At 35.1% G+C, this 15,314-nt stretch overlaps 1 protein-coding gene across 1 annotated transcript; it reads right to left on the minus strand.

Moving 5' to 3' along the window:
• Positions 1-9,592: 9,592 nt before the first annotated feature.
• On the minus strand, positions 9,593-10,891 carry LOC112514662 (F-box protein At1g78100-like). Its single transcript, XM_025121250.1, has one exon. It carries the CDS (start codon positions 10,883-10,885, stop codon positions 9,761-9,763), a length of 1,125 nt encoding a protein of 374 aa, XP_024977018.1. The 5' UTR covers positions 10,886-10,891; the 3' UTR covers positions 9,593-9,760.
• Positions 10,892-15,314: the final 4,423 nt, after the last annotated feature.

Consider the following 15,314-nt stretch of genomic DNA (forward strand, 5'->3'; position numbering starts at 1 on the left):
CCTGAATATGTAACCAGGGACATGTTGGCTGAAGAAATGGGGAAGTTGCGGGAAACTCTGACTTCTATTATGGGAGTTCCAGCCAGGGTAGAAACAGAAAGAATAGAAGTTCATCCTTTGATGCCAATTACTCACAACAAGGAGGGGTATATTAAAATGTTTCTTGCATATAAGCCACCAACATTTTCTGGAGAAAGAGATCCAGTGAAAGCCGTGTGCTGGATTAAAGAAATGGAATCAGTATTCAACACCATTCGGTGTCCGGAAACAGATAAAGTTCGATTTGTTGTTTATGTATTAAAGTCAAATGCTTTATTCTGGTGGGAAGTTGAATCGTCGGCTAGAACGGATGTTTTACAGACTTTGTCTTAGGTAGAATTTGTGGAACGATTCAAGAATCAGTTTTGCCCTAAAACAGCAGTGAGACAAATGGAGGAAGATTTCTTGAAACTAGAACAAGGAAATGGAACAGTTCGGGAATATACTGAAAGATTCATTGAATACTCTCGCTTTGTTGAACATTATGTTTCAACAGAATCCAGAAAGATAGAAAGGTATATTTGGGGTTTGAAACCCTCAATTAGAGAGTTTGTTATTGCTATGAACCCCAATATTAACGGTAGATACGGCCGAAGTAACCGAACGAAATAAGAACCGACAGCCAAAAGGAAAGGTTGTAGAGAAGAGAAAATGGGAGGGGCCTTCATCTTTCCGAGGACCGAAAATGGTAAGATATGATAACAGATCTGAGCAGAAGATCAGTGAGAAAGTCTAATCACAGTGCCGACAGGTTCATCAGGGTGAATGCAAGATGGACCCAAGAAAATGTTATAAGTGCGGTGAAGCAGGCCATCTGTCTAGAACTTGCCCGGCTAATCGAATGTGCTTTAACTGCAACTCTCCGGATCATATTCGACCGAATTGTCCCTTGTTAAGAACTCTGCAGTTAACAATGGGGAGTAACGCGTAGAGTACTCGGGGAAGGCCTACTGTGAACAGAGGAGGGCAAGGAGGGGCACGGGGACGGTCCTTCCAGATGACTAAGAACGAGGCAGAAGCATCACCGGATGTAGTAACAGGTACATTCCTTCTGAATTCAATATGTGCTAAGGTGTTATTTGACTCTGGTGCAAACTTTTCATTTGTATCACCATTGTTTGCTCAAACTACATGTCTGAATTCTGTGATACTTGATGATGAATTAGTAGTTGATACTACTAATAGTCAAGAAACTGTTATTAGTGCGTTCAATAACTGTAATATTATGATTGAGGGCTGTAAACTTCTGATTCGGTTATTTCCTATGCCGATGAAGGAATTTGATGTGGTAATGGGTATGGTTGTTTGGCAAAGTATCAGACCAATATTGTTTGTAATCAGAAAATGATCAGAATAACGCTGCCAGACCAAGGAACAGTTGTTATTTATGGTGATCGTCAGAATCACCATACCAGTATTTTGTCAGTAATGAAAGTCCAGAAAAGTATTCGGAAGAAGTGCCAAGGATGTTTGGCATACGTAATTGATCTGAAGAAAGAAAAGGGAAAAGAAGAATCAATTCCGATTGTTATTGAATATCCAGAAGTCTTTCCAGAAGACTTATCTGGATTACCACCAGACAGAGTCAATGAATTCCGAATCGATCTTGTACCAGGGGCTACACCAGTAGCGAAGGCGCCATACCGGTTAGCTCCATCTGAATTGAAAGAACTAGTTGTACAATTGAAAGATTTAACTGACAAATGATTTATTAGGCCCAACACTTCACCTTGAGGTGCTCCGGTCTTATTCGTCAAGAAGAATGATGGGTCTATGCGAATGTGTATAGACTATTGTGAATTGAATAAATTGACAACTAAAAATTTTTTGCCCTTTTTTCAATTAAAAATTAAATTTTTTTTATTTCCTAATATAAACTCATTTAATTTTGACCATTAATTAAGAAAATGGATGGATGAGATTGGTTTGTAAGGTTTTTACAAATGAGGGGGGTTTACAATTGATCCCTCCTCTCTCTCTCTCTCTCTATACATATATATATATATATATATATATAATCATTTGAGAATTCCAAAAATATGTGAGAGGTGCGGATCCATCCAAAGCCACTAAACTATACTATATAATAAATCAATTGACAAAAACTCTTAAAAACCACTTTTTATGCGTAAAGTACTGTTTATTAATGCATATTACTTAAAACTCAAGATTGCAAGTAGATTGTGCGTAAGTACAACTTAATAAAGTTTCATATCTGAATCGTGTAACTAACTGCAGATAAACATAATCAAATACAGGATAAACATCTAATTTTAAATATAAAAAATCTAAAATATAATTAGGATAATCATTAAGTTCTAACAGAATACTTAATTATTATCTTTATAAAATGTTATATTATTAAACCAAAAATAAATTATTTCGTTATTAAACTTAAATTAAATTATAATAAACCATAAGAGTAGTGTCTGATTGGTTTGAGTTTGGCTCCAAATGTCAAAAGTATCAGTAAGTCTCGGGTTCAAATCCAAGAAGAAATAAAAATCCTTTTATGGCCACAGAGGTTCAAATGCGGTGACTCCGGACTATCTGCAAAATAGATGGTCGTCCTGGGATTAGTCAGCTCGTATAGCGGGTTGGATATCCAGGTTAATAAAAAAATAAATTAAAGAAATTACATAAAAATGAGAACTTTTAAAAAGTTGATTTGATATTAAATTGATATATTTTTTTTCAAAATTTTATGATACCTTAAAATTTATATTTTATTCAAAAATAAAATCATTATTGTGTTCTTAAAAACACATAAAATCATATTATAACATCGTCAGATACAAATAACAAAATAGAATATTAAAATCGAGACGTGTCTCGCTGTATTGCACGAATACTTTTCTAGTTTAAAATAATTGATGTCATTAACTAATGAGATAATTATGGTTAGTTATTAAATAAAAATTAATTCATATTTTTTTATGAAATTTCATACTAATCTCTTTCTCTCTCTTATCTCTTATTAACGTAAATACTATGCACACAAGATGAACACAATGTAAATAACCTTAATAAATATGTTATTAGGGTGTTCACAAAGTTCAGTTGTATTCACACGTGGTATTCTTAGGTTTAGTGTGTGTTCACAATATGTTCACAAAATTTCAAAAATTATTTCCTTCTGCTTCAAATAATGAATGAGGCATTTGATTTCCATAATGGAATTAGAATCCATTAAGGGAATTGGAATTGGAATTGGAATTGGAATTTGAAGTTGGAATGAAACATCTCAAAGGAACTCGATTTACATGTTTGATTGGCATAATGTAGTTTTGGAATCAGAATGAAACAATAACAAATGACCAAAATACTCCTTTATTACATTTTCATACTTTCTTGCTCATATTATAAATACAATATAATGATCGGTGAAGATGATAGTGGGGGCAGTGGCGACGATGGTAATGGGGTGACGATGGTGATGACGGAGTTACGACGACAATGATGACGGTGAAGGATCAAGAGTCCAAAAGGCAGTTAGCCTTCCGTTTTTTAGGGTAGTTTCTTATTTTTGAAACAAACGGGTAGGAATAGATTTTAATTCCATCTCATACGCGAAGGATTGATGAAATTCGTATACGGTGAAATCTATTTGAATTCAATTTCATTCCATCTGGAAACCAAACAACTATAAATGAAATTTGGTTAATGGAATTGTTCATTCCAATTTCTTTAAATTCCATAAGAGTCCTACAAACCAAACTCGACCTAAGACTTGAAAAGAAAGAAGAAACTGTTTTTCAGTGGAAAAATGACCATGTGAACTTCCGTGGTGAACAATATTTTCAGTGTTGTCTTTTTATATAACGACTATTTTTACCCAACAACACTTTTCAAGTACAAAGTTTTACATGCATACTAATTGAGCATGTGTGTCTATGTTTATAGTAATAGGCTTTTCTTCAGTATTTGTTGGCAGTGAATCATCGAACTGATTGAAATGTAAGAATGTCTTAGTTATATAGCGGTTTATGTATCAACCATTAATGATCATATGACATCCTAGTGATTTGTCTCTCGAGATGGATATAGAGAAAATGGACTATGACACAGTGTTCGAGCCACTCTAAATACTTGTGTCAAGTTTTCTACTCAAACTAAGAAGGATGTTTGGTTAGAGGTGTTAAGCAGTAAGAAAATAAAAGAAGCTGTTTGATTTTATATAGTATAATGAGTTCATTCCTCCCAAAAGCTCAAATTTTCATTCCAGGTTAAACTGAGGGGAATGGAAATTCATTCTCATTTTCATTCTTCGTCATTTTTATTTTTATTCTCATTTTTATTCATTTGCCTGAAGCAAACACCCCCTAAGATGGTGTTTTGTTTGATGGAATGGTTTTGAGGGGTTTGTATTTCGTGGAAGGATTTAAATTTGAAATATTATTGGTGTGTTTGGTTTGTAGAATTTTAAATTGAATTGAATTCCATCTTTAAAAGTAATTTATAAAAATAACTAAATCATACGAAAAATCCTGCAAAATACCAACAACCCGCATGGGGTTTTCTAAATCATGTGTTTGTAGGACTTCAATGAAATCTCGGGATTTCATATCCATGCAATCTTTCAAACCAAACATGGGACAGGAATAGAATTGAATTCCAAATCTTGTCCAATCCTACAAACCAAACGAGATTGTGATTAAAGTCTTTCTATGTTTGTGATTGCATTTGTGTTTACGAAATGTAAAACCGACAAGAATCCTAAAAAGCGATCACATATTCAATCTCATATAGGTTGTCCAACGATGGTATCAGACTAGGGGTGAACACGGGTTAGATTGACCGGGTTGAAAACAAATCAATGATACAACCCAATGATTATGGTTTGGAAATCTTAAACCCAACTCAACCCAAAATAGATACAATAAAACAATCAACAATTAGAAGTGTAAAGATACATTCAAACAATTAACACATGCATTACCCTAAAAACTAAAAAAAATACATTCAAACACTTTTTCTGATTATGTTGAATCAAAAGGATAAGACTACATATTTAATGTACAAGTGAAACTAGAAAGTATTGAAAATGCTAAGCCTCTGGTTACAACTTATGAGATAATTTATCCCAACATATGTACAACTCTCTATGCACAAACAGACATACCATCACTAAGGGGCTGTTTACTAAAAGCTTACCCGGTAGGTGCTTATCGGGCAATTTTCCTCACCGGATGAACATGACAAGACCCAAAAATCTTACCTGGTAAGATCGATAATAAGGATAGAGAGTCTTATCCGGTAAGTGAGGGTGACGACTCTTATCCAGATAACAGATATATTGTTGCATACGATACCATTTTGATATACTACAATCTTACCCAAAAAATAAATTATAGTGTTGGTATCTAACGGTAAGCACTTACCGGATAAGCATTTAGGTAATCAGCCCCTAAGTTAGACATTTACAAATCAGTATAAAGAATTTGAAACCCCTATCCCTATATTAGGATCATTATTCAATATATAAATTTCAACTCTTAAAGTTTTTCTTTCAGAAAATGCTTCTTCCACAATTTCAGATTTCAACAAAAAAAAAATTATTTTCATTCTGTATATTTTTTAAAAATTATTTAACTTTGTTCAAACTTTTACTGTATGGAAGATGCTTTGCTTACATGTGTTATCATGATGATTATTCAGGATGATATCTGGGTAAAAAAATGTTTAGAAAAACTCAAGTCTAAAGCCCAGTCTAAAAAAGTCGGACCTAGTGAGCCCGTAGCCCGGTTAGGCCGAAATATTGGCAACTCTGAAAAAGCCCGACCTTAAAAAACTCATGAAAAAGTCCGATCAAATCCTTTTTCATTTGTTGCTCACTAAAAAATGGGGTATTTAAAACTCGAGCCTTGTGCATCTCCTATGCTTAATGTGATTATAATTTTAGATAACCCAAGATGCTTTGCTTGCATAACTAGGGGGTTTAGATGATACGAGACAACTCGTGAGCTACTTAAGATCGACTTGGTCAACACTCGACTTGACATATTAACGAGTCGAGTTGAGCTACCCAATACTCGAATCGAAAAACTCACGAGATACTCGATTTTTTTATATAATCAGTTTTATAAAATAATATGTATAATATAGTGTAATAAAAATGTCTTATATATTTTTAGATATTAGAACAATGTTGTGCATTTTTAACTATAATTGTATCAATAATTTTTTTTATTAAAATCATAATTAAAAAAGACAAAAAACTCTATAAAAATGTTGGTGAAATTGTCTTACATTGGAAGAAATATAGTAAAAGAATGATGAACAGTTGTTATAAAAAAAGAGGAATATGAATAAAGTTTATAACTTTGTCTTTTTTATGATGAAGTTTGAAATGCATCCCGTTAGTTTTTTAAAATTTAAGAGAACACCTTTAAAGTTTATAATTATTTATAAGAAAAGACCTTAAAATTTCATAAATTTCAATAGGTGAGCTTGATTTGAGTAGGAGTTCGAGTTTGATTTGAGCTTCAAACAAGTTCGAATTTGAGTTCAAGTTTAAAGAATTGCAATTGAGTTCAAGTCGAGTTTAGTTTTTAACTACTTGCGAGTTTTTGAGTTAAGTTCGAGCTTGAAAAATGGCTATCGAGTTCGAATCGAATATATTAACACTCGAACTCGATTAGCGTCATATAACCCCTATGTTTAATACGAAGGAATTAGTTATGCAAGTGTTCATAGTTTTTGTGCAAGCCTCGAATATTTCTTTATTATCATCAAAGCATGAGTTTTTTGAAAAGTCTATGCATGTCTTAAACTTGCTTTCTTTCTAATAATTTTGTGTTAAAAATGCAACCACAAAATAGGGGGCAAATCGTAAAGATGGTTTCAAGGAGGGAGTTAAATGTCATTAATTGGAAGTGGAAGTGGAGGGGTTAATGTGTTATTATTTGAAAGATGTGGACTTGTGTGTAACCTTTTCAAGAAGTTTAATTTAAATGCAAGATAATTATCCGATACGAAAATAGGAGAGGAGGTGAAGTGAGAATGTAAATCCTATATGTTGATAATAATTACAAAGATTCACTAGTATCATAACAGGATTTTTATACGGTTAAATTCACAGTTTTACATGACTATCACAAATGCTTACGTTGCTGCAAGTTCAACAAAGAGGTTTTGTCGAGCAGAATTGTTTTCTTATGTAACTTGCAATGATCTAGTGAATAGAATGTTGGATGTCACGATTGCAACAAAAATAACTATACTATAATTTTCGTCCGTATGGTTTTTTAAATTTTACGTCTTTCGATTCCTATGCTTTAAGAACTACAGTTTTCATCTCTAAAGCTTGCAATTCATCAATATTTTCATCCCATCCATGAGTGTTTTACTTAATTATTGTTAAGTTTGAAGGACGAAAATAACGACAATCATAATTTCTAAAGCACGGTAACAAAAATATCAATTTCAACAAACCATGTGAACAAAAAACATAGTTTACTCAAAACGATAACAACTCACATATAAATAATCCCAATGGATAGTCTAGTGTCAATTATTTAATACGTTTTAGATTCTTATGTGTGTTAGGCATGTCTAAAAGAATATCTTTATGATTTATGCTAACATTTAAAGCACTTGAGAATTTGCAGCAGTTTCATGAACATTAATTTTGATTTAGATGACAAATAGGGGGTCTCATTTTGAACATAACAAAAACAACATTCCATCGAGTGCATATGTGATGAATGTTAAACGTGCACATGTAATGTTAAAAGAATTAAATGAAAACATTAGACGTTACTAAGAATAATCATGACAAATAACTAAAGTAAAATACGAATTCTAGATGCTATTTTTGAACCATGAAAGTCAAACGTCTTGCAGCCAGCGCCCCCCTTTTCCATTAAGGTCGAAACTCAAAACCAATCTTGAAGACACGTATAAGTTTTCACACTGCTTGTAAGCATCTATGTTACATCTCCAAACCAGTTACTAGCTCACTTTACATTTATTTGTAGCTACATTTATGATATTCGCAAGGTCCATGCACAACGTTCACCCAATAAGTTTCAAATCTTTTGCTTTTGTTATCCATGGGTGTACAAGTCGACTTACACACACGTGAGTTAATCTTAAGGGTCCAAGAACAATCGGAAAAATTCCCAATAGCCTTACAGCACACTAACATATATGGCTCCAAAGAGCAGAGAGTGATATAGAGGTGATGGTGCGTGGACAACTTTTTGGTAAAAGAAGTGAATAATAATTCTTGATGTAATTGATTGATTTGCATAATGCAATTTAGCCAGCTATGTTGGCCCTAAAGGAGTGCAAAAAACCAAAAGGACACAACTTTTAGAATGAAATACCATCACATCACATGATCATTCTCTCACCAATAATCCACAATAATACAAGGAAACTAAAACTTAGAAACACAATATTCATATCTAATAACAAACTAATTTCTTGCTTATATCTACAGATGCTACTATTCTCTTACGAAAAATGATAGATAATATCGGAGTCTTTTACCTATCTAGCCCGGATGACTAACAATGGTGTCACATTAGATATATGGACGAAGAATAAACATTAACTTTTATTCTTTTTGTGTCGACGATAACCTTTTTTCCTACATTATTAAGTATAATGTGGGTTAACACGTGGATATCAAATACAATGATTATAAATATTATTCGTTTTCAATAATGGAAACAAGTAAGAGGGGAACACAACAGAAGCACCTAAGATGCAAATAAATCCAAAAGCTAAGGATATACTCTTATTAAGCCACTGCACACTGGTGGGCTATAGAAGCCCCATGGCCAGCTACAAACAATGCAGAAAAGGATGCGTGTATATATACATATATTTATATCAATCTATCCCAATCATATCCATTCACTACCACTAGTAGCAAATCTGGCATTTCCTTTGGATTCTTCCCACACATATTTGATCCCACCCACCCGACCCCCCCACCCCAACCCGCATCATCAAGAATCTCTCACTTTTTGGGTAAGTCCATCCACAAGAAGCTCATTTGCAAACTTGTATTCACATAGATGGTGATTGTTGCATACAGTTGATATCTACAATATGCACAAAATTCCATTCATTCACATTGTATTCTTGCACAAAACTCTATTCATTCACATTGTATTCTTTTGGGCAACTCATCGTTCCGAAGTGATGGCCACCTAATGTGATGACAGTTGTGGTCTTAATCTTATGTTGGAATAGCTCTAAAATAAGGTTTGGTCTTTATTATGAGGCAAAAATCCAAGAAACGTAAGCACATTGATGATTGATTATCATGTATATCGACACAAAGCAAGTGATATACCCTACTATGTGTAGGATTTACTGGGTTCATTTGGTTTGGTTGCATGGCATTGGTTGCATTTGGCTCTATCATCCAAGTCTATGGATAGTTTCTTTCTTTGGTATCACAAGTATTTCCAATGTGTCCTGACCACGTTGTAGTGTCTACCCCTATACCAAACCCAATATCCCTTATCAAATGTGTCCTACCAAGGCAAGAAACATTCGTATTTGTACCAAATGATGCAAAATGCACAATGAACTATTAATCTGAAGCATACAATTCATTGATTCTATCAGCAAGAATTTATTAATTTACATTAGCAGCATAAGAAAACCAAAAAGGATTAACTCTATATGCATAATAGAAGAAACATTAGGAGAAATTGAAGAACAAGAAATACTAAGGAAACTGAGAAACTGACCGCTGGAATTAAAAGGAATTCATTTCAAGGAGATAACTCCGTCGTTTGATCAGTTTCTCCACGGCCTCCCCGTACATTCCATCAAATCCTCTACCGGCAGCCACCAATCCTTCATCCCACCTCTGCTCCTCCTCAGCTTCCTCTGCGGTGGCACCCGCCACCCCAATGGCATTTGAAGTAGGTCTCACCACCACCAACGTCGCACCTTCCATTGTTACACCGTTGGATAGCTCCAATTTTGCCTCATGCCTCATTCTCATCCACACCGCCGGCACCCTTGTCCGATTACTCCTCCACCAGACGCCACCACCATTTACGTTACCATGTTGCCCTTCTTCCTCATCTTGATTTTCTGCTTTATCTTCCCTAAACTCTTTAATCCCTGATTCATTCATAACTACCGTTCCTTCACCTTCTCTATCTTTGACTATCAACTTCGACAGGTGCACGTTTTCTTTGACAATTTCCTTCACCATGTAATGCCTCGCTGAAGCCGCAATCAACGCGCTTATCGTCCACACGACCCTCGTCTTCAAACCACCACCACCGCCGAGATCCGATTCCCCTACTCCAACACAACGAAACCCTAGGATCACGCAGCTCTTCAACGTCTTCCCAAACTCCGCCTTCCACTTGATCCCCGCTCGTTTCTCCAACCTCAGATCCCCCGTCGGCAACTCGATCTCAAGCTCTTTAATCCTCTCAAATCCACGTAGGATCATCGCCGGAGAGTTCTGCGATTGATGAGGACTGCTAGTGCTTTGCAGCGTATGACCTGTAGGAGGAGATATTAGGTCCTGGATTGACTTGACAATGGATTTGATGAAACCAATGACGGAAGAGGTGTCGCCGTCGTCGTCGGAGTCAGCTGAGGAGATTACTCGGTCAACTCGGAGGAGGAGGGAGTCCGATTGAGGTACAAGCGAGTTGAACCGGCGTGATACAGCTCGGCATCGGATTAGGGTTTTGATGTCGGATATATTGTTGAAAATTGTGAGAATGATCGGGTCCGGCAGCCGATCGAAGCCGTCGGTGGCATTTTCCGGCAGCGATTCCATAACTGAAACTGTAATTATCGAGCGGAAGGAGAGAGGTGGATCAATGGAGAAGGGGGTTGGAAGACCAGTGAGCATCGGGGAAGCCATGGTTTTGACCGTTGACTTTTTATAGAAGGGGGCGAGAGAGACTTATTCTAATTGGGTAGTGCCGGCTTTCGTATTTATTGGGATTTTATAAATAAAAATGTACAATTTTTTTTATTGATATTATTTTAAAGCAAATAAACTCTTTTTTTTTAATTAAATTGCGGTTTTTTTATTAGATTACAAAATAAAACATTATTTTGGCAATATAATTCTAACTTTAAATTTTCTGGAAAAATAATATTACATATATTTTTCATAGTTTTCTTTGACATAATATATTTCATAGTTAAATAAGAACATGCTTTTTCTTATATAGAGAGAAGTGGCCCCTTCTATCAAGAGAAAAAACACTAAACGTTAGTATTAAACTTAAGATAGCTCAATGTCTATCTTAGGGAATTCAATTGTCTGAATATGACCTGATTGCTGAATCTCTCCATGTGTAGGGATGGTGATTTGTTCCGACCCGTTGGAACTTGGTTCACCCGACCCGAATGGGGACGGGGATTCCCTGCTAAAACAGGTCCCGGGGCCGGGGATCCCTGGTAGATTCAAACCGCGGATGGGGGATGTTACTGTGATAACCGGATTCTGGTCATCACCCAAGGTAATTATTATGTGATTATCTGATTAAATGATTACGTGATAGCATGATAAATTGATATATTTGATCATGCTGGTATGTGAAATTTTGTGCATATATATATATATATGGAGGTCATGGGTATGAGTATATGCATGCATGTATGGTAAGGGCGGTTTAGCCGCCTTACCTTATTTAGAAAGTATAAATATGAGGGTGAGACCCTCATATCTCTTTTCCTGGCCATTTTTGAAGATGTATGTAAAAGTTTAAAGTGAGGTTGACCGAATTGCAAGTGCTTGATTTCAAGAAGATTGAATCTCATCTGATTTCATAAGGTGAGTAGTTTCTAAAACTCTTTTGTATAAAGATTATTAATAGTTTCATATAAATTTTATTTGAATTTGATAGAAATCAGTCTTTTTGCTCTAAGTGTTTATCCGGATATTAAAGCGGACAAGGTTTGACCGAATTACTTTAAATCGGACAAAGGATGGACGATGTGTTGTCCGGACTATTTTAAATCGGACAAAGGTTAATCGATGTATTGTCCGGATTGTTTTAAATCGGTTAAGTATTGATCGGGTTATGATTGGTAAGAAAAGTTTTCTTTTTAAACTGAGAAGTAAGAATACGACCAAATAGTGGCCGGATTACTTTAAATCGGCTAAGTAAAGAGCGGGGTATTGACCGGACATGTTATCCGGACAAAGATGGTTTATATTCTAAGTGATAAATCGTTCAAGCTTAATGCGGAGTATTGACCGGATTTGTTATCCGGACAAAGTTGAAATTTGTTCAAGTGTTAAATCGGACAAAACTTAGGCTGTGTTGTCTGGATAGTTGACCGGATTTAAAGTCCGACTATTTTCTTATATTTTATCATATTCTATTAATTTTTATTCAAGAAGGGGGGAACAGGCACACTTGGAGGTGAAGGAAGTATGACCGCTTTACCAATTTCTGGGTCCAATGGAATTCATAGGTATAGGAAGAAGCCCTATCAAATAGAGATTTGGCTAAGTCAAGATTGACCGGATTTGATGTAATGTTGTATTTTTGATGAAAATGTTATTTTATCATAAAAAGGAAGTTTTGAAATAAATAATTTTGGATTAATAATAATTCTAATGGCTGCGGTCTATTTGGAATTGTTTTATGAAAAGTTTTGATGAGGAAATAAGGGTGACATATCAAGAAGAGGTGTATCATGGGATAAGGGTGGCATATCAAGGAGAGGTGTACCATGGGATAAGGGTGGCATATCAAGGAGAGGTGTACCATGGGATATAAGGGTGGCAATTGCATGTGTGTTGTATGATATAACTCATTCTATTATATCCTTTAAGATTACCGTGGTCCGGAGTCTTTATTTCTTTGTGACTTAAAGATTTAKGATCAAGGTTCTTATTGGAAATCATAGTTTGGATGTTATTGAGGAGAAAATATTAGGTTTGGCTTGAAGCTTTAAATAACCTTGTTTGGTTAAGAAAAGGTTTAAAAGTGGCATTATGTGGAACTTGATTGGTTCAGAGTTTTGGGAATTGAATAAGCAGAACGCTTTGCTTGATAATGGAAAAGATTCGGTATGACGTTTCTATTTATTCATATATTTGTTATATATATGAAATGATATTTTTCCCTAAAGGTTTTGGTGATTTTTCACCATGCAATAACATAAATAGGGTATCTCACTAGACCTTTCGGTCTAACCCTTGTTTTGTGATTTAAATTATGTGTTGCAGGAGGTTCAAACAGTAAGGGGAAGGGGAAGGTGTAATATTTTCCTTTATGCGCTTCTGCTTGAAGATCTGTTTTGATTAATCAGTACAAGAAATGTATTTTGAATTTTTGGACCTTGTATCTGGTCATGTTAGATTCTTGTACTAAGGGACCCGAATGGAATGATATTATGTATTTCCTTTGTATGAAATATGTATTACATGCAATGTGTGGGTTGGGGCGTTACAGTTACTCAAACCGGGGCCAGGGATCTCCGGTAGAATCAAACTAAATGATACTATTTATGGGGTTTGACCGGGGATTGCTAGAGATTTGACCGGGGACGGGATAATAATCCTCGTACCCGCCGGGGACCGGGGCCTGGGCCGGGAAACGTTACTACAAACCGGGGCCGGGGATTAAAAAACCTGCCCCATCCCCACCCCGTTGCCATGCCTATCCATGTGAACAAGGATCCTAATGATGGACACTAATGTTCCCCCTCCGGCGATCTCCTTCCCGCTGCCCAAATCCACAGCACTCATTTAAGTTAGAAGATAGAAATGGATGATTAAATTATATATAAAACACTCATTTAAGTCGATTTTTGATCGTATCCAAGCTTTAAACAAAGTTGTAATGGTGGTGTTGTGGCCGATTTATAACTGGGTCCAAAATACGGAAATAGGTCGAGAAGAGGACCCACTTTCCGTTATGTGATGCATTCTTCTTTCAATTACTAAGAAGATACTTGCGCGATGTAACGAGATATATCTCGATTTTAGTGTTTTGTTTTATTCCGTCTTTGTAGATGTTATAATGTGGTGTTTATGTGGGTTTGAGAAAAAGATAATGTTTTTATTTTTGAAGGAAATATAAATTTGAAGATATTATAAAATTTTGAAAATAAATATATCATTATTAGTATCAAATTAACTATTTAAAAATTCTCGTTTTTTGTGTAATTTCTTTAAATCAATTATTTTATTATAATTTAAATTAGATTTAATAACAAAATAATTTATTTTTGATTTAATAATATAATTTTTTATAAGGATAATAATTAAGTATTTAAATACGTGATTATCTGATTTAATAAGTACGTGATAGCATGATAATTGATACATGCCGGTATGAGAATTTGTGAATTAATTGAATATATATATATATATATATATATATATATATATGATTATTATATGCATGGATGTATGTATGTGTATGCATGATTCATGCATGAGGTGGAGGGGTATGGAAGGCGGTTTTAAACCGACCTTTCCATTTTTGGAAGGTATAAAAGGGGGGCTTCACCTCCTCATTTAGTTTCCCTGCTATTTTTGAGTAAGTTGAGAGCTTTTTAAAGAAGTGTTGTCCGGTTTAGAGAAAGGAGGTGATTTCAAGTGTCAAGTTTCAAAAGGGATCGGTTTCTAGCAGTTTGGTTTTAAAAGTTTTACAAGGTGAGTGGTTTCTAAACCTTTTTGTATAAAGATTCTACTGGTTTCAATTGCATGTTTCGTATCGTTCTTATTGGAAAGAAACCATGATTTTATTATCTAAGTGTTTATCCGGACAAAGGGTGACCGGATAAGCATTTAAACCGGACAAGCCTTAGGCGGTTTATTGTCCGGATTGTTCTTAAACTGGATAAGCCTTAAGCAGTTTATTGACCGGACAAGTTTAAACCGGACAAGCCATGAGCGGTTTGTTATCCGGAGTTGGTAAACCGGGTAATTGTTGAGCGGTTTATGAATGATAGTATTATTTATGATTTTAAACTGAGAAGTAGGAATACGACCATGTGGTGAGCGGTTTAGTCTTAAACCGGGTGAGTCTTGAACGGACTGTTGTCCAGATTTGTTATCCGTTCAAGATGTGAAATTGTTAAATGTTAAACCGTTCAACAAATGTGTGATGTGTTGACCGGACTTGATATCCGGACAAAGTGGACTTTAGTCCAAGTGTTTAAACCGGATGGTTGTTGACCGGATTTGTTAACCGGATTTGTTGACCGGACTTGTTGACCGGATTTATGATGATGTTTTAAATTTTTGAAAGAAATTGTTATTTTATATTRAAAATGAAGTTTTGATATAAATGTTTTCAGACTGATAA

The sequence above is a fragment of the Cynara cardunculus genome (assembly GCF_001531365.2).
Source record: "Cynara cardunculus var. scolymus isolate 2C chromosome LG 6, CcrdV1, whole genome shotgun sequence".
Taxonomy (NCBI): domain Eukaryota; kingdom Viridiplantae; phylum Streptophyta; class Magnoliopsida; order Asterales; family Asteraceae; genus Cynara; species Cynara cardunculus.